At 36.8% G+C, this 21,780-nt stretch overlaps 1 protein-coding gene across 1 annotated transcript; it reads right to left on the reverse strand.

The window, feature by feature from the left end:
• Positions 1-8,116: 8,116 nt before the first annotated feature.
• ldlrb (low density lipoprotein receptor b) lies at positions 8,117-21,030 on the reverse strand. Its single transcript, XM_023419207.2, has 18 exons — positions 20,759-21,030; positions 15,872-15,997; positions 15,146-15,268; positions 14,184-14,561; positions 13,717-13,839; positions 13,453-13,575; positions 13,072-13,194; positions 12,766-12,894; positions 12,503-12,674; positions 12,161-12,388; positions 11,941-12,059; positions 11,685-11,824; positions 11,084-11,225; positions 10,826-10,978; positions 10,534-10,737; positions 10,059-10,133; positions 9,810-9,970; positions 8,117-9,699 (listed from the first exon to the last, which is right to left on the reverse strand). The coding sequence occupies exons 1-18, from the start codon at positions 20,838-20,840 to the stop codon at positions 9,661-9,663; spliced, it is 2,640 nt and encodes an 879-aa protein (XP_023274975.1). The 5' UTR covers positions 20,841-21,030; the 3' UTR covers positions 8,117-9,660.
• Positions 21,031-21,780: the final 750 nt, after the last annotated feature.

Raw genomic sequence — 21,780 nt, forward strand, 5'->3', positions numbered from 1 at the left:
ACCTTAATATACTGTTATGTTTTTTGACGTTTTTATGCCTTATTGTTACTATGTTGTTTTTCGCTTTATTTTGCCATACTATACTATGTTGGGTTTTTTTTGCTTTTAGGGCCTTATTATATCATGACATCTTCATGCCTATGACGTTTTCTGATGGTTTAATGCCTTATTATACTATGTCAGTTTTCAGTTTATTTTGGCATACTATAATATGTGGTTTTTTTCATGTTTTTTGCTACACTATACTATGTCGGGTTATTTTTTTACTTTAAGGGCTTTATTATACTATGACATCTTTGTACCTTACTGTACTATGTCGTTTTTCACTTTAATTTGCTATACTATAGTGTATCGTTTCTTCACTTTTTTTGCCATACTATACTATGTTGTTTTTTCACATTTGGGACCTTATTATACATAAAGTCTTCGTACCTTAATATACTGTTATGTTTTTTGACATTTTTTTATGTCTTATTATACTATGTTGTTTTTCACTTTATTTTGCCATACTATACTATGTTGTTTTTTATTTTTTGCTTTTAGGGCCTCATTATATCATGAAATCTTCATACCTTACCATACTATGACGTTTTCTGATGGTTTAATGCCATACTATACTATGTAATTTTTCACAATATTTTCCCATACTATAATATGTGGTTTTTTCACGTTTTTTGCTATACTATACTATGTTGTTTTTTTTTTTTCACTTTTAGGGCTTTATTATACTATGACGTCTTTGTACCTTACTGTACTTTGATGTTTTCGATGTTTTTATGCCTTGTTATACTATGTCGTTTTTTCACGTTTTTTGCCATACTATACCATGTCTTTTTTTTTTACTTTTAGGACCTTACTTTAACATGACGTTTTCATAAGTTGCTATACTATGTCGTTTTTCACTTTATTTTGCTATAGTATACGATGTCATTTTTTCAGGTTTTTTTACCATACTATACTACGTCGTTTAATTTTTATTTTTAGGACCTTATTATACCGTGACGTCTTCATACCTTACCATACTATGTCGTTTTTCACTTTAATTTGCTATACTATACTATGTTGTTTTTTCATGTTTTTTGCCATACTATATTATGTTGTTTTTTTTACTTTTAGGGCTTCATTATACTATGACGTCTTCATACCTTGCTGTACTATGACGTTTTTGATATTTTTATGCCTTCTTATACTATGTCGTTTTTTCACGTTTTTTGCCATACTATACTATGTCGTTTTTTCACTTTTAGGGCCTTATTTTACTATAAAGTCTTTGTACCTTAATATACTGTTGTTTTTTGACGTTTTTATGCCTTATTATACTATGTGGTTTTTCATTTTATTTTGCCATACTATACTATGTCATTTTTTTTTTTTGCTTTTAGGGCCTTATTATACCATGACATCTTCATACCTTACCATACTATGACATTTTTTGATGGTTTAATGCCTTATTATACTATGTCGTTTTTTCACATTTTTTGCTATACTATACTATGTTGTTTTTTCACGTTTTTTGCTATACTATACTATGCCGTTTTTTTTTACTATTAGGGCTTTATTATACTATGACGTCTTCATACCTTGCTGTACTATGACGTTTTTGATGTTTTTATGCCTTATTATACTATGTGGTTTTTCATTTTATTTTGCCATACTATACTATGTCATTTTTTTTTTTTGCTTTTAGGGCCTTATTATACCATGACATCTTCATACCTTACCATATTATGACATTTTCTGATGGTTTAATGCCTTATTATACTATGTCGTTTTTCAAATTTTTTGCCATACTATACTATGTCGTTTTGTCATGTTTTTTGCCATACTATACTATGTCGTCTTTTTTTTTGCTTTTAGGGCCTTATTATACCATGACATCTTCATACCTTACCATACTATGACGTTTTCTGATGGTTTAATGCTTTATTATACTATGTCGTTTTTCCCTTTATTTTGCCATACTATACTAAGTGGTTTTTTCACGTTTTTTGCTATACTATACTATGTCGTTTTTTTTTACTTTTAGGGCTTTATTATACTATGACATCTTCATACCTTGCTGTACTATGACGTTTTTGATGTTTTTATGCCTTATTATACTGTCGTTTTTTCACGTTTTTTGCCATACTATACTATGTTGTTGTTTTTTACTTCCGGGATCTTACTTTGACATGCCATTTTCATAACTTACAACACCTTGTCATTTTTCACTTTATTTTTCTATAGAATACTATGTAATTTTTCATGTTTTTTTGCCATACTATACTATGTCATTTTTTCATGTTTTTTTGCCATACTATACTATGTCGTTTTTTCACTTTTGGGGCCTTATTTTACTATAAAGTCTTTGTACCTTAATATACTGTTGTTTTTTGACATTTTTATGCCTTATTATACTATGTGGTTTTTCACTTTATTTTGCCATACTATACTATGTCGTTTTTTTTTTTTTTGCCTTTAGGGCCTTATTATACCATGATATCTTCATACCTTACCATACTATGACGTTTTTTGATGGTTTAATGCCTTATTATACTATGTTGTTTTTTCACATTTTTTGCTATACTATACTATGTCGTTTTGTCATGTTTTTTGCCATAATATACTATGTCGGTTTTTTTTACTTTTAGGGCTTTATTATACTATGACGTCTTCATACCTTGCTGTACTATGACGTTTTTTATGTTTTTATGCCTTATTATACCATGTCGTTTTTTCACGTTTTTTTGCCATACTATACTATGTCTTTTTTTTTTACTTCCAGGATCTTACTTTAACATGCCATTTTCATAACTTACAACACCTTGTCATTTTTCACTTTATTTTTCTATAGAATACTATGTCATTTTTCATGTTTTTTTGCCATACTATACTATGTCATTTTTTCATGTTTTTTGCTATACTATACTATGTCATCTTTTCATGTTTTTTTGCCATACTATACTATGTCATTTTTTCACTTTTAGGGCCTTATTATACTATAAAGTCTTCGTACCTTAATATGCTATTGTTTTTTGACATTTTTATGCCTTATTATACTATGTTGTTTTTCACTTTATTTTGCCATACTATACTATGTGGTTGTTTTTTTGGTATTAGTGCCTTATTATACCATGACATCTTCATACCTTACCATATTATGACATTTTCTGATGGTTTAATGCCTTATTATACTATGTCGTTTTTCAAATTTTTTGCCATATGTCTTTTTTTTTTACTTTCAGGATCTTACTTTAACATGACATTTTCATAACTTACAATACTATGTCATTTTTCACTTTATTTTGCTATAGTATACTATGTCATTTTTTTTTTTTGCTTTTAGGGCCTTATTATACCATGACATCTTCATACCTTACCATACTATGACGTTTTCTGATGGTTTAATGCTTTATTATACTATGTCGTTTTTCCCTTTATTTTGCCATACTATACTATGTTGTTTTTTCACGTTTTTTGCTATACTATACTATGCCGTTTTTTTTTACTATTAGGGCTTTATTATACTATGACGTCTTCATACCTTGCTGTACTATGACGTTTTTGATGTTTTTATGCCTTATTATACTATGTGGTTTTTCATTTTATTTTGCCATACTATACTATGTCATTTTTTTTTTTTTGCTTTTAGGGCCTTATTATACCATGACATCTTCATACCTTACCATATTATGACATTTTCTGATGGTTTAATGCCTTATTATACTATGTCGTTTTTCAAATTTTTTGCCATACTATACTATGTCGTTTTGTCATGTTTTTTGCCACATTTTCTGCTATACTATACTATGTCGTGTTTTTTTTTACTTTTAGGGCCTTACTTTAACATGACGTTTTCATAACTTACTATACTAAGTCGTTTTTCACTTTAATTTGCTATACTAAAGTATATCGTTTCTTCACTTTTTTTGCCATAGTATCTATGTAGTTTTCTTTTTGCTATTTGGGCCTTATTATACCATGACATCTTCGTACCTTACCATTCTATGTCGTTTTTAATGTTTTTTGCCGTACTATAGTATGTCGTTTTTTCATGTTTTTTGCCATACTATACTATGTTGTTTTTTTTTTTTTCTTTAATGCCTTATTATACCATGACATCTTCATACCTTACAATATTATGACATTTTTTGATGGTTTAATGCTTTATTATACTATGTCGTTTTTTCCTTTATTTTGCCATACTATACTATGTCGTTTTGTCATGTTTTTTGCCATACTATACTATGTCGTTTTTTTTTACTTTTAGGGCTTCATTATACTATGACATCTTCATACCTTGCTGTACTATGACCTTTTTGATGTTTTAATGCCTTATTATACTATGTCGTTTTTTCAAATTTTTTGCTATACTATACTATGTCGTTTTGTCATGTTCTTTGCCATACTATACTATGTTTTTTTTGTTTTTTTTTTTGCTTTTAGGGCCTTATTATACCATGACATCTTCATACCTTACCATACTATGACGTTTTCTGATGGTTTAATGCCTTATTATACTATGTCGTTTTTCCCTTTATTTTGCCATACTATACTATGTGGTTTTTTCACATTTTTTGCTATACTATACTATGTCTTTTTTTTTTACTTCCAGGATCTTACTTTAACATGCCATTTTCATAACTTACAACACCTTGTCATTTTTCACTTTATTTTGCTATAGAATACTATGTCATTTTTTCATGTTTTTTTTGCCATACTATACTATGTCGTTTTTTCACTTTTAGGGCCTTGTTTTACTATAAAGTCATTGTACCTTAATATACTGTTGTTTTTGACATTTTTATGCCTTATTATATTGTGTCGTTTTTCAGTTTATTTTGCCATACTATACTATGTCGTTTTTTTTTGCTTTTAGGGCCTTATTATACCATGACATCTTCATACCTTACCATACTATGACGTCTTCTGATGGTTTAATGCCTTATTATACTATGTCGTTTTTTCAAATTTTTTGCCATACTATACTATGTCGTTTTTTCACTTTTTTTGCTATACTATACTATGTCGTGTTTTTTTTTTACTTTTAGGGCCTTACTTTAACACGACGTTTTCATAACTTACTATACTAAGTCGTTTTTCACTTTAATTTGCTATACTTAAGTATATCGTTTCTTCACTTTTTTTGCCATACTATACTATGTAGTTTTCTTTTTGCTATTTGGGCCTTATTATACCATGACATCTTCGTACCTTACCATTCTATTTCGTCTTTAATGTTTTTTGCCATACTATAGTATGTCGTTTTTTCATGTTTTTTGCCATACTATACTATGTTGTTTTTTTTTTTTTCTTTAATGCCTTATTATACCATGACATCTTCATACCTTACAATATTATGACATTTTTTGATGGTTTGATGCCTTATTATACTATGTCATTTTTTCCTTTATTTTGCCATACTATACTATGTCGTTTTGTCATGTTTTTTGCCATACTATACTATGTCGTTCTTTTTTTTTGCTTTTAGGGCCTTATTATACTATGACGTCTTCATACCTTGCTGTACTATGACGTTTTTGATGTTTTTATGCCTTATTATACTATGTCGTTTTTTCATGTTTTTTCGCCATACTATACTATGTCTTTTTTTTTTACTTTCAGGATCTTACTTTAACATGACATTTTCATAACTTACAATACTATGTCATTTTTCACTTTATTTTGCTATAGTATACTATGTCATTTTTTAATGTTTTTTTGCCATACTATACTATGTAGTTTTTTCACTTTTAGAGCATTATTTTTCTATAAAGTCTTGGTACCTTTATATACTGTTGTTTTTTGACGTTTTTATGCCTTATTATACTATGTGGTTTTTCACTTTATTTTGTCATACTATACTATGTTGTTGTTGTTTTTTGCCTTTAGGGCATTATTATGCCATGACATCTTCATACCTTACCATGCTATGACATTTTCTGATGGTTTAATGCCTTATTATACTATGTCGTTTTTTCACATTTTTTGCCATACTATACTATGTCGTTTTTTTTTTTTACTTTCAGGATCTTACTTTAACATGACATTTTCATAACTTACAATACTATGTCATTTTCACTTTATTTTGCTTATAGTATACTATGTCATTTTTTCATGTTTTTTTGCCATACTATACTATGTCGTTTTTTCACTTTTAGGGCCTTATTTTACTATAAAGTCTTCGTACCTTAATATACTGTTGTTTTTTGACGCTTTTTATGCCTTATTATACTATGTGGTTTTTCACTTTATTTTACCATACTATACTATGTGGTTGTTTTTTTGGTTTTAGGGCCTTATTATACCATGACATCTTCATACCTTACCATATTATGACATTTTCTGATGGTTTAATGCCTTATTATACTATGTCGTTTTTCACTTTATTTTGCCATACTATACTATGTGGTTTTTTCACGTTTCTTGCTATACTATACTATGTAGTTTTCTTTTTGTTTTTAGGGCCTTATTATACCATGACATCTTCATACCTTACCATACTATGACGTTTCATGATGGTTTTATGCTTTATTATACTTCACTTCACTCTTATACTTTCACTTTTAGGGCTTTATTATACTATAAAGTCTTTTTACCTTAATATACTATTGTGTTTCCTGATGATTTTATGCCTTATTATACTATGTTGTTTTTTTACTTTATTTTGCCATACTATATTATGTCGTTTTTTTTCACATTTTATGCCTTACTACACTATGACGTTATTTATCAATTAATATACTATGGTGTTTTTATGCCTTACTACACTATGACGTTCTTTCAATCAGGAGAGACTAATAAAAAGAACAAGAGAGTATGAGAAGGAAAGTAAAATGACATTTATTGTGAACAGAAGGAATAGATTTTTAGCGCTTAGACCCTGGCAGGCAATGGATCACTATGAACAAGATCCACAGGTTTAAGGTCCTTCCAATAACAGGAATCTTCCCCCGCAGTCTAGACACTGGTGGTGGTGATGAGGAATGGAGCTCAGGAATGGAAACGTCTTGATGAGGGAACTTCTGATTGGATTGTTTGATTGGAGATGGTCTGTCGTCCATGGTTGAGGTGGAGAAGGGGTAGAGGTGGGTCACAGATTATTTCACAGTGCTGAAATGACAGCTGAATGACAGCAGAGAGAGAGACAATTTTAAAGTTTGACAGCTTATTGGCTGAAAACCACTGTGTAAGGTTGTGATTTGGTGAAGATGTGAATCAGTGGGTGGAGGTTTTAGATAGCGGGAAATGTTGCTTGTGACTTAGAAGGCATGAGCAATGAGATAGTTTTCCTGACTGAACTTTCGCTAAGCTTCATTTATCCCTTTGTATATTATGGCATTTTTATGCCGTCGTCTATGCCTTACTATACTATGACATTTTTGTGCCTAACTATATTATGACGTTTTTAAGACATTTTTTTTATTCCTTACTACTATGATGTTTTTATGATGTTTCTTATGCCTTACTATACTATGACAGTTTTTATGCCTTATTATACCACAACATTTTTATGTCTAACTATACTATCACATTTATTTGACGTTTTTATGCCTTTCTATACTATGATGCTTTTTATGCCTTACTCTACTGTGAGTTTTTTATGTCTTCTTCAACCACAATGTTTTTATGCATCACTACACTATCCTACTATACTACTTACTATGCTATGACATTTGTATGTCCTATTATACCATGATGTTTTAATGAATCAATAATCAATTATTTTATTTATGCCTTACTATACTATGACGTTTTGTATGCATTATTATTCTGATGATTTTTATCCCTTCCAATGGCATTTTCATGCCTAACCACAGTATGATGTTTTATTACATTGTTATGCCTTACTATACTGTAACTTTTTATGCCTTAACATTTTATGTCTATTTATACTGTGATATTTTCTGTGTGGAGTTTTTTCTCCCTGTGCCTGCATGGGTTCTCCCCAGGTACTTCAGCTTCATCCCACAGTCCAAAGTCACTCGCATTAGATTATTTGGCAATTTTAATGCCTTACTATACTATGACTTTTTTATACCTTAGTATACTATGACTTTTTTTATGCAAGTAATGCAGGATACAACTTTTTTCGCATTTTTAAAATTGACCAGCATTAACATGAGAGACAGGTAAATGTGTTTTTCTTCTTTTATTAAAAAAAGCCAACAAGGCCAAAAATAAACAAAGCAGTGTGGAGGCTTTTGTGAATAAAACCTAAAGGTTTGTAAAAACAAGTTGTTGTGATGGAGAACATTCATCCTCTGCAGACTGTGTATAGCAAGAGAAAGGCAGTAGCAAAATAAATTATTATTTTTTTAATTTTCCACTGAGAAAGAAACAAACAGTTGTGTGGTGTAAGGAACAAAGAGAGTTTCTTCAGCATTTTCCAGTAACGTGTAGTACACAGTCAAAAATGATAAGCACGGCCCTACAGCAGGGACTCAGGATACAGATTGCCGTACACACAAAACTGAGCAGGTGTCAAAAGGTTTGACTGAACATAAGTTAAATAATGGCTGTACAATGTAAAGGTTAAACTGGCCTAGCTGGAACAAGCACAATTCATTCATATAGTATGCACTGTATGTATTTACAGCCAGATGACAACAACCTAAAACCTTTTCTCATACATTTCTACAAATAAATAAAAGAATCTCATACATATTTACAGCATTTTTTGATTAAAATATACACGTGAAAAAGGCAACACCAGAGTGAACTTAAGAGTGTTTTACAAAATATTTACAGAAATTATTTACAGTGTTACAATTTACAGTACAATCAGTTTTTACTTTAACTATCTTCATTTAAAAAAAAAAAAAAAAACATTTTCTTCATTTTGGTTGACTTCAGAAAACTCAGCAGCTTTACCATTCACAATATAAACATATGTAACATAAGCACACTGATTTAAATGTGGTTTACCTCTAAAAAAGACTATAATGGGTGACAGTAGACAAATGCCTCTGATATCGGAGCCAACAAAATGTGAAAAGCTGTATCCACAAGATGAGAAGGCTACAATATATTGTAATTGAGGCCATCACTGCCTTGGGTTAAAGCACTATGTTATTAACTACCACAGTAACTGGTTTGGAAGGTAGTGGGGTCAGAAAGGCATTTACTGTACATACATCCCATAAACTTCACTAAACCACCAGAGTGTGGATGGAAGGCACACATACGTGTTAAGACAGTAAAGGTCAGGCTTTTCAAGTTAAACTCGCTGAACATAGATTGTGAGTTACGTGTATTTTGGTAATCAACATACTGAGGCGACGTGTTGGTGGTAAAGAAAGCAAACATCTGTACCTTCTTAAATAACAGGATGCTTAGCCAGACAGTTTTAGCCTAGCTCCAACATGAACTTCTGAAACCATACATTAGACCACGTATTGTGGTCTGACAAAATGGCTTCCTGTAGTTATGCTCCATTTTGTCATACATTTCAAAGATTTTTTTTTTCTTCTTCTTGTTTTTTTTTCAGGCCTTTCTTCAGACTTGGACGGCACAGTGCTGAGGTCAGAAACATAAGCCACAAAATGAGGTCACTGGGGGAGGGAGGGGGTTGTTGAGCAGTAGCAGCAGCAGAAAAAAATTGGCCTTTGTTTCTTCATGTTTGCATCGGGCAAAAAAAAAATCACTTTCAATAAAGCTAGTGTTTTCTTCATCTTTGGCTCATGCGACATCCATGTCCTCCATGCTCAGCATTTGCCTCTGTAAAAAAAAAAGTAACACTGAATAAGCAAAACTGTGAAAATAAATCCTTTCGTTTTTAGAGGCAACATCTACTGATAAATGATAAAGTGGCACCAAAGTGAAGATACCTGAGGATAAACATAGCCGTCAGAGCTGTTCCTGCAGATGTGTAGCTCGTCCTCTGTGGTTTTCTGGTACACTGGATTGTCAAAGTGGATGGTGTTGGTGTTCTTCAGACGCCAGTGTCTCCATAGCAACACTGCTCCAAACACCAGCAGGGAGATGACCACTGCAGAGCAGGAGAAGAGTTGGAGGTTATTTACAGATTGCACATGATTGCACCATGTTTGACAGGAGAGCTGAAATGTAGAACTTACTTATCGGCAACACAATGTAGAGCGCAATAGGGTGGGATGAAGGGGCTTCTGCAGGCACTGCTGCCAATCTGTTACCTGAAAAAACAAAGAATAAGTTTTTTCTTTACATAATTCCTTATGAGAAGATCAAAACCATTCTCATGTGTTTGTGTGGTAAATCCCACTGAATGAAGCTACAGCCAGCAGACGGTTAGCTTAGCTTAGCTTAGTTTAGTTTAGCAAGCAGTGGAGAAAAAAATATGCCCCATCAGAGTCCCACTTTACCCTCCATAAAACCACAACGTGTTGTTTTTACATTTTGGTTTGTCTTACATTTTAGTCTTTATACTAAGATAAGTTGACTGCTAGTTGTAATACAGTATTTACTGTACAGTCATTGGAGTGACATTAATCTTCTCAATTAGCTCTTAGCAAGTGTTGTTTTCCAAAATGACATGTTAGGGATCACATAGAATAGAAATTCATTTTTCTGTACCTTGACCAGTGGCAGCAGGTAGCTGTGTGCTCTGTGTGTGCTGGGTGGATGAGGTAGATGTCAGTTTTTCAGTAGCTGTGGTGGTTGTAGTTATAGTTGTTGTGGTAGGGGCAGGCTGCCTGGGTGTAGTAGGCTTGGTGGAAGTTTTAGGCAAGAGTGGTGTACCCGTTTTGTTTTCTGCAGCTGGAGGGGGAGCTGTGCTTGCTGGGAAAGAAAAATGTTAGGGTTACTATGGTGATTATGTTTTAATTATTAGTTTATTGTTGTAAAGCCATGTGCAGGGGACATTTACCTGTCACACATTTCCTCATGTCAGGTCCCATGGTCATGTTGTCAGGACAGGCACAGGTGTATTTAGGAGAGTGCTGGTTGATCCAAGGGGCAGGGAGGCAAAGAAACTCACAACCTCCATTCATACTGTTACTCTCTCTGCACCAGTTGGTACCTACATAGCAGAAAAGTGGGTACAATAAGTATTAGAAAACATTATATGGTCTTAAGAGTTTGTTGTTTGTTATGATAACTCCCAGATCTAGTGATGTGTCTGTACCGTTTGGCTGTTTGAGGTTGTGGTACAGTATGATGTCCTGTGGCTGGTCCAGGTCCCTTGCCAGCTCGGTGATGTCCTTTCCCGTCAAGCGGTTGGCACTAAAAACAGCGCCATTGTGCGCGTCTGTCCAAAACACTTTCTCCTGTTTAAAGGGAAAGAAATGCAACTTGAATAATTCTGTAGTTATTTGCTGAAGTTCCTCAAACACACATGGACGAATTACTAACACTGATTAATACTATGATTAAGACTTAGTACCACAGATCCAATATTATGAGGATTAAAGTGCACACACAGCAGTTAAAGCTCTGGCTTTACACTTTAAAACATTTCAGCCAGATAACTGTATATGAACTGGATTACTGAATGATTGGTTTGAAATACAGATACAGAATACATACTAAAGTAGGCTACACTTATACTGAAACTGAGTTTCTTAAGATGAGGATGGTCCAAATTTTCCTTTGAAGCAGCATTATGATTCAGACCATAATTATTCATTTTATGCAGCCTAGACATTTTTGTCTCAGCATGACCCAAAATACCTTCAATCCTCAGTGACTTAATTTTCATCCGGGGATAAATTTAGTTCATCACTAACCTCAAAGACAGTCAGAGAGATGGGATGGAAGAGCTTTTCCTCGCTGAAAATGAGACTGTGTCGCATCCCTCCATTCACATCGATGCTGGAGAGCATGTGCATCTTGGAGTCCACCCAGTACAGACGCTGGTTGACCATGTCTGTCCAGCAAGAGACACAGATAGATTTGACTGGTTATCACGGCTGTGTGCTCACTATACAGTTTGAATTGAAAATATCGGGTTCCACTAAATGCAATTAATGAAGTTCTGCTTACCTAGGGTGATGCCATTGGGCCACAAAATGTTGTCTGTCACCAAGGCAACGCGATCCGCTCCATTCAGCCCACTCTTCTCTATCTTAGCCTGCTCACCCCAGTCTGTCCAGTACATAAAGCTAAAGAGGACACGAAACAATTCATAAAACACTGGAATCACAAATGACAGATAATCAGGAAGCAAAACAATATCCGCAACCTGACAAAAACTTTCACTTACTTATTTACTGGGTCCACAACGATGGCTCTTGGCTTCTCCAGGTTTTCTGTGAAGAGGGTCTTCCTCTTGCTGCCGTCTGTTGCCGCCACAGAGATAGTCTTCAAAATCCTGTCAGTCCAGTAGATGTTACCATGGATCCAGTCCACAGCAATACCCTCTGCGGACTCAATCCCACTGCCAATTACTACAGTGTGGTGAGAGGAGTTACTGGCCATGTCGATCTTGCAGCTGTCGGGAAGGAGATGAGGGTGGAGAGATTCATTTTAGAGGGAGATATCGCTTGAACCAATCTTACTTAAACCAATGGACCACAGACTCATAAGGTTTCAGAGTCTTTCTAACCTGAAGATTTTCTTTAGAGACAGGTCAGACCAGAAGATCATCTTGTTTGGCATATCCATGTCCAGAGCCAACGCACTTTTCAGCTGTGGGATCACACCGACATACTCGGTGCGGTCCATCGTCATCTTCCTCACCTCGTGTCTGTTGGTGAAGTACAGGGTGGGTACGGTGCCTGGAGGACACAGAAGAGAAGAGTCTTCAGACAGGACTATAAATCTCAATAGGTCATTTCAATTTCAAAAAGGTTCACTTTCAAACATTACCTGATTCAGCCTTGCAAGTCTTGGTCGCAGGGTCGATCTCATAGCCATTCTTGCAGTCACATTTGTAGGTGCCCGGCAGGTTGATGCAGATCTGACTGCAAGTGTCCGGTTCGGCACATTCATCAATGTCTGCAGGTGGAAAACCACAAAGTCAAGCAGCTGGGAAACTGGGATCTTTTTTCACAAAGTAATGTTTCTAATACGCTGTTTCTGGAAATATGTGTCCATAATCCAAAACTGATCAAGGCCTACTTCTAGAAATAAAGACTGAGACTAAATTTCAAATGTCAGACTCCATCCTCTCACCTTCACATGTTCTTTTGTCCATCTTCAGGGAATAGCCAGCAGGGCATGAGCAGTTGTAGCCAAGCTTCAGATCATTGCAGTCATGGGAGCAGCCGCCATTTTCGGTCAAACATTCATTATTGCCTGTGGAGAAGCAGACACAACCATTTTCCTAATGGTAGCTCAAATTGACAATGAACTCACTCATTCAAACCACAAACTATCTAGGCCAGTAGCTTGGCTATAACTGGTCCAATCATATTTTCCACGCTGTGATGTGGTTTCACTCTTCTCTTTCTCTCCAAGCAGCAGTGGAGCTGAGTGTATACACATACTCTAACACACTTCCCAGTCTGAAGATTTTTGGCTCTTAGGTGGATGGTTAAATAAGACTTGACTTACCACACTCTTTGACAGGTTCATCTGACGAGTCCCTGCAGTCTCTCTGTGTGTCACACACCTTCACCATGCTGATACACTCCCCGCTGCCACATTTGAACTTGGTTGGGCCTTCACATACATTTTCTGTGGGGGAGAACAGGGGAGTATGGATTTAATTATAATCTAAGGATATGAAACTGCAGTGCAAAGACCTGAGGACTTTTCAATGGGCCCTAAGATACAAAATATTAGCTTCAGTATACAAGTGTGTGGCTGAAGAGTCACCTATGTGGCAGCCAATCTCATCACTGAGGTCTCTGCAGTCGGCCTTATTGTCACACTGGAGGCTGCCATGGATACAGGAGCCGTCATTACACTGGAACTCATCTGGACGACAACTAGGACGACCTACAAAGAGATGACAAATGAGTCAAAAAGAGACAGAGAGAGAGAGTGAGAGGTGACGAACAGTAATGGGAAGAAGAATGAGATGACATAGAATGAGGAGAAAATCATCCCTGACGTGCTTTATTGTGGATCTTGTGTCAATATTGATGATAGTGAGTGTGTGCAGGTGACCGTGGATGACAACAGGATTTTATGTATGCTCAAGCATGAATAGGCTACATCTGTCAGGCTCAGTTTTCTATAAAAAGAACTCGATGAATGAGTCAGAAGATTTATTAGAGGAGAACAGGTTTGCAGAAGAGAAGATGGATGGAATGAGAAAATGCCCAAAAAAGCCAACTCACTGCAGTTGACCTCGTCCGATCCATCCCCACAGTCCGCGCCTTCATCACACTGCCAGCTACTGTGGATACACTCCCCATTTGCACACTGAAACTCGTGGCGCGAGCAGGGCGCCGCCGTCTTGCCTGGCTGCTCTCCGGCACAGGTCTGCGGCCACTCGTCAGACCCGTCGGCACAGTCCTTGTCTCCATCGCAGCGCCACAAGGCTGGCACACACACTGAGTTGTTGCACTGGAAGGACCGAGCGCTGCATTTGGGTTTGGGGCAGGAAACCTCATCTGAGCCATCCGAGCAGTCGTTGTCATTGTCGCAGATGAAGGTCTTGGATATACACTGGCCATTGGCACAACGAAACTCTCCAGCTTTGCACTCTTTGGCCGCTGTGGTGAGAAGAGAGGAGTTAATGTGATTTATTGTCATCATAACTTTATGTTTGCTTCTAAATACCGGATTTGCATCTAATATCAAGACATCAATATTGTTAATTGGCCAGTTTCATTCCAGAGCAATTTTTGGATTTAATTACTTATTGCAACTCCCTTATCTATTCATTTTATTTGAAGTTATTTCTGCTTCAGTACACTTCTAACACATTAAATATATTTTTGTTTTGTTTGGTCCATATTATACAATAGATGCTCATAATACAGTCTTCTAGTTTCATGTAAGGTCATATTTATCATATCTATTTCCATCTTTTTGCTTGTGTGACACATCAGTTTCTTTGTGCTGGACAAATAAATGTTATCTTATTTTAACTTGAACACTGTATTTGCACAGATAAATCAGGGGCTTACATCTTTCCCCGTGTTTAATGAGTAGTTTACAATATAAATGGTTTAAACCTCTTTGTATGTGTCTTTGTTTGTTCTGTATATCCAGATTTTATTGCTGTCAGTGATGTTAAAATATCATTCATTGTTACTGATAAGGTGAATAAACTCTATTCGGTTGAAAAACATACTGCAGTTCTTCTCATCAGCCCCGTTGTCGCACTCAGCTTTGCCGTCACATTGCCAGCTTCCCGGAATACACTGGTTCATGGGGGGGCCACAGCTGAATTCTGACTCCAGACAGGTTTTGGTCGCTGAGGACAGAAACAGGACGTAAGACTCAAGTGATTTCATACATTAACAGAAAGATAAGGCTTGAGACGGCAGTAGAATATGATGTAAAATTGAATAATCATTAACCTCTGCAAACTACTGTTCGGAGGTATAGCTTTATAAATTTGTTTTTGATTCACTGTTGTAACTGTTGCTGATTATTTTCTTACACCTGGGTCAGCAGGTCAAACTAGAATGTCAAGAGAATGGTTCTTTATTTGAAAACGTGGATTTTATTATTATTATAATAAAATGATATGATTTATCATTTTATTAGTCAATTAACAGAAGACTTTGATATTTTCCATTTTTAAGCAAAACTGCAAAACAATATGCTGGTTCCAGCCTTTATAATCGTTTTTCGTTGTCATATATGATAGTGAACTGAATATCTTTGTTTATTGAATGGTTGATGAGTTAGAAACATAATGGTTGTTTTTCATAATTTGTTGACATTTTGCAAGAAAGATTGTTGATTAATCAAGAAAATGATTGTCAGATTAATAAACAATGAAAATAATCATTAGCTGGAGTCCATTTCCTTTATATTACAGTCACAGTTCCTCAGTGATAAAATAACATACCGCAGGTTGCAGGCAGCTCATCAGTTCCATCACCACAATCGTCCGTTCCATCACAAATCCACCTGCGGGTGACACATCTCCCATTTCCACACTTAAACTGGGTGGAGCTGCACGTAGATGCTGCATCTGTTAATTATTAAAAAAAGAGTGTTCATTCAGTGTGACATGAGAACAAACTCACACCTTCATTTACATTCAACATCACAAGATCTCACTTTATCAGCATTTACTGCTCTGTTTACATGTTGTGGTTTGTGAGCACCTTGTAGTAATGTGAGCTTGTGATCAATAAAAGCAAATAACCCGTGAGGTTAATATTTAACTCATATTTACACACAGGACCAAAAAAAATCAAAGGCCACTGAAATTCAGATAAGTAACAGTGTGAAAACCACGCCTTTTAGTCTTTGCTTAACTCAGAGTAACCACCAAATTAAGATAACAACACTGTGTGGTTCCCTGGCTCATTTTAGAACAAGATATGAAGTAAGAGGACATTAATGTAAAGTAATTCGACAGAGAAGGCTCTTCCTTGGCGGGAAAAAAAAATAATAGTCCTATATTTCTTTATTCCCCCATGACACAGACATGCACTCATACCGACAAGCACAAATCAATATTAAAAATGTTCAGAAAGTGAAGTCCATATTTTACTAAACTAAAGATATAAGAGAAAAATAAAAGAGACAATGAGTTAAAAAAAACACCTGTAGTGGTGAAAATTATTATGTTATGTTTATTATGTTTTATTATATACTTTTAATGTTGATCTTTTCTGCAATGCTCAGGGGGTAGCAACCATTAATATGACTGGAATGAAAAGAAAGCAGGTTTAACCAAACCCCACCCCACCTCTGTTACTGGTGTAACACATTTCAGGTATGGGACAGGAAACACATACACACACACCTCTTTATGTCATGCAGGTGGCAAGAGCTTCACTACTCAGTTTGAGTTTGAAGTTGTGCGACCTTAAATTGACCCTGGTTTATTTTGAGCTCTAGGGTCTCGCATCCTGAGACGATCACACCTCAGTGAACACGCCAGTCAAAGCAAAGAGGGCATCAACGTAGAGGAATGATGAGGATGTGAAACTAACACAGGCCCTTCACACTCCTGAGCAGGTGTGTGTGTGTGTTTGTGTGTCTTCTTCCATCACCTCTGCACTGCCAGTCTCTCCTGTGACCTGGAGGCTAGGGACAGTTCAGACTACCACTTTAAGACAATAGCATGGGAGGAGTTGAACAATCACACCACCAGTTGCTGATTGGTCCCAGAGTGACATTCCTCATAAGAGCATCACCACGGTGACCGGCACACAGAGGCGGAGACTCTAAAGATGAGGAAGTCTGTCAGCTTGAGTGTGATGACAGTTAAAAAAGAGAGAGTGTAGGTCTGGCTGATTGCAACAAAGCGATGAGCTTCAGGAGATTGTAAAATAAGGAGAGGATGATTTCTCAATATTGGGCTTTCCACCAAGAGTTGGAAAAGATCTCCCTCCTCCTTTGAAAATGTGAGAACAAAACGAGACGGTCCTGGGAACATTAAGTCAACTAAATCCCACTGATTTAGGGGGGAAACTTTCGCTAATGTCGAGAAACTCTTCCTGCGTAACCCATGCTTTCAGGGAAACTACGAAACACAGACAAACGGCCCCACACATGCCAGGGAAGCCAGGGCAAGCAGCCAACAGGGGCTCCAGGAATAGAGTTTCCAAAGCACTTTCCAGCTGTTCCTAAAGATATGCTGTGACGAGTTAACAATGAAATTTGAAAGAGTTTCTCTGCAACTCTCACTCATTTTACCTTTTCAAGAATCGTCTATTTGATACACTCAACGGAGAAGGACCGAAAGTAGGTCAAACACTCGCACTTCCTGACCTTCAAACTCCCGACCTCGCCTCTGAGGATGGGAACTATAAACTATACGGATGTTTTCATTTTTTCCACTGCTTTTCTTTCCTACTGCTTCCACATATGGGTCACAAGCCTCACAGGAATACTGTGAAGTATAAGGGGGAGTTTTTGAATTCTTTACAGTTGGTTCTGTGGAGAAAAGTGCAGGTTTAGCTTTGCTATTGAAGAAGATATCTTAAGTCAAGTATTGCAAAATCTCAAATGTTTGGATCTACTTCATTTCCTTGGAAACAAGCATAACTAAATAGGTTATTTAATAACACATTTTTGGCTGTGGGTGAATGGGGTCACCTAAGACACATTCACACCTACAAACTTGCAATTGTCAGGCACAGTTGAGAAAGCCAAGTTCAAAAACAACCGCTACTGCATCTTAATTTAAACAGAGGAAGAAGCTATGTGGTACCCGTCTTTATAGCCACACACACAAATAAATGGTAAACTGTTTAATCAGTAAAGTGCATCAGTTGCTTCTGCAGAGAAACAGAATCCTTCAGATGCTATTTATACCCACAGTTGAACCCGCCAAATCAGAAAACCATGCAGTCCTAACACTACCATGTAAGGTCATTCGAGTACTACATCAAACACACACCAGACTGCTAAGATTCAGTTCAAAATGTATGAAAAATGATATTTGTTTGAGAGCAGAAACTAGTCGAATGAATGGCAGATAGTCACAAAAGGTTGGACAAGTCGCCATCGCAACACTTGCATGACCACAATCCTCCTTTGTGGCGACATGTGACTTTGTTCACTAATAATGCTCTCCTGTCCTTTTATGGCACACACAGGCAATATACACACCCCACAAACCTTCACAAAGAGGTGTGTTTATTGACTCAACCATACACCCGACCAGCAGTTAATAAATAACTGGGACGATGTGTATCATAGGGACCAACAGCACTGACTTCTTGCTTTGGATCGGGGTTTGTGCTGGTTCAGTAATTACACTGGACTGAGGTCAAAGTGGCTCCAGGGTAATAAATTAATACTGTTGTAATGTGGCCAAATTAAGTTTGTTTCCCACATGCTAAGGACCTATCTAACCATCTTGGTTAAAGACTTTGGGCCTAGACAGTTAGTGCAGATTTAAGACTTGATAAAGAGGTTAACGTCCACAGACAAGATAAACTGCTGCACATTTCCTCTGCGGCTTTCACTTGATGCCATCCTATTGAAGGTATATGTAAAGAGGCTACAATGAATTCAAATGTGTGAGTGATGCTGCAGAGATACTGATGGATGAAACTCCAGTGTCTGTCTTTGTGAGACATCACAATCTAAATGTTCAGTCTCCCATGCAGGAAAAAACACAGGTCTTTCTTTCTTTCTTTTTTTGACTCCTCTTTCCAACAGTGCACGGCTATGCCTCATTGCAGGGGTATGCCAAACAGAAAGTGAATACATTAAACAAACCAGAGCCAGACCTTCAAACAAAGAGAGAAAAAGCACATGTGGATATTTCCCTCTAACACACAGCACGCCCACCCACCCACACATAAAGTAGATCTGATGACTGGAAGTGAGCACCAGGAACTGGAAAAAAAAAAACTCAAGTTTTAATCTGAAAAGCTTTTAGGGGGGAGCAGAGATTACTGGAGGATTACTGGAGCAGCTGGCAGAATGGGGCTGCAGCCAGGTTAATTCTCAGCACACTGTTGGCCTCAAGGGGCATTAGGTTCACTCCTTCTCCAATTGTGGTTGTTGTCTCAAAATAAATGACTAATTTGTGGCGACAGAGAGGACAATATGAAGGTTTCTTCCTTCATGTTATTCTTAATTTTCATACAATATGAGCTAAATATTGTCATGCAGCAGTAGTTAGTGCTTGTCTATGAAGTATGAATATTTTTTCTGCATATAAGGTTTCCTACTCTCTCACCCTCGTTCTTCCTGTAAACCATGTCATAACTTCTGTTTCTAAATGTGCTGTAAGACATAAGGTTTATTGGGGTTTTTTTGGCTTGTTTCAATGTGGAATGTATCAAATATGTAGTATCTTGGTACTTTTGGACCTTTGGATGTACAATATGACACACAAAATGTTCATTAATTCATTTACTCCATATAAGTATAATCCTTAGAGGCTATTTTCTCTGGCATGACGTCTCAGGCTACTGTATGTGTGGTATTACTGTCCAGTGGATAGGTTGACAAGGGGAGGGGGTACAAACACACACACACACACACACACACACACACGTACGCACGCACGCACGCGCACACACATAGGCCTACATGCACGCACACGCGCGCGCACACGCATAGGCCTGCATACACACACACACACACGCGCACACACATAGGCCTACATACACACACACACACACAGGGGCAGCAACAAGAGAAATGCAGCGTTTCCTGCATCACATTGAACACGCTGCAGGGAGGATGCCAAAACGCTGGTGTTAAAGCCTCGCCCTTTATCTCTGACAGCCGCCTGTCTCTACGTTTATTTCTCCTCTCTGAAACTTGAAACCGGCCGGCAACGCGGCGAACATGATTGGCTGTTCGGTGGCATTCTAAGGCAACACGAGACCAATCAAAGCGCGGTGCGTAAATCCCATTCATATATGTCAAAATTGTAAACCACACTGCTGTTATTAACGATTTTAATTTAATTATACATTTTCCTTCTTGTGCTTATTACAGCTATTAAATGTACAGGTGGATTTAAAGTCAAATTCAGAGTGAACCAAATCTCAAAGCAATTCTCCACTCGTCATATTCAGCGCCATAGCCTATTGGAAACATTTAAATGTGTAACATACAGAGAGACCAGCAAAACAAATCAATGGCAAAAGTAATTAGTAATTACCATTGATTGCAAGGGAGAAACTATGATACATGGAATAAGCTTGATATTCTTATGTACAGATACAATAAATCAGCCGCGCCAACTTCGAAACACTGGAGCATCCCTGTGTGGTAGGGAAGGTACTTGCCAGGAAATCTAATGTCTTACCTGCTTGAGGCAAACAATGAATCAGCATCAGCACACAACAACATGTGGACAGTCCGGCAAGTCCCCTCCACGTCCCAAACATGTCCCGTCCTCCTTATTTTTCCTTATTTGACAGCTAAATTGAAAGCGAGTCGGGTATGAGCACAGGTATAGAGGAGAGGGCGAGTTCACCGCAGGATCTGTGCGTAAAAGGCTCTAGTTTAGATGGAGACGACCGACAGCAGAGCTACGACCTAGCCGTGCGTAAAAGTCGAGTGCCAGCCAAATATTATGGGGCCTGAGTCACATCTGACCATTTTCTATGAGGCTGACAGGAGGGCGGTGCTACACCAGTGGTGTGATGTTTGAAATTGGACGTGAGCACCGAAGGGGGAGGAGCCATAATGTTGTCGTATCACTGAGATAGTGTGTGTGTGTGTGTGTGTGTGTGTGTGTGTGTGTGTGTGTGTGTGTGTGTGTGTGTGAGTAAGAGAGAATGAATGAAAGGAAGAGGAAACGGGCAGAATTAACAAAAGAAGTTCACAACTGATGACATGGCAACCTCCAGAGGAAGAAACAGTTTTAATATCAATATTTATAGATGAGACAAAAGGTCCCTCAGTCACAGCACAGAATCAGGATGACTGAAGGGATTTTACTCTGTGAGACCACATGTGAGCATGTGTGCAAAATGTGGGTAAACTACAGGGTGAAGCTTTGTTTCCCTCAGAGACAAGCTGGAGGCAGTTCTTCACCCAGCTGCTGCCAGACTCACACATTTACACAGAGAAACTCTTCACGTATTGTTTCTCACTGAGTTTATTATAATTTTTGTTGTTGTTGTTGTTTGGTGAGTGGTGGGGAACATTGTTATGGTTTTCTGAAACCATGTGCTCAAATTTACATTGAATGATTGCACAGCATGTAAAAGATAGCAGACTTTACTTCAAGTCCTGTTCAGCATTGTTAAGTACTTATTAATGTAGATTTTAATGCATTATAGACCAATAAATAAATGTCCATATACTGCTTCTACATACAAA

This window comes from Seriola lalandi, unplaced genomic scaffold, assembly GCF_002814215.2.
Source record: "Seriola lalandi dorsalis isolate HSWRI2012SDOR001 ecotype SW California unplaced genomic scaffold, Sedor1 jcf7180002054591, whole genome shotgun sequence".
NCBI classification, from domain to species: Eukaryota; Metazoa; Chordata; class Actinopteri; order Carangiformes; family Carangidae; genus Seriola; species Seriola lalandi.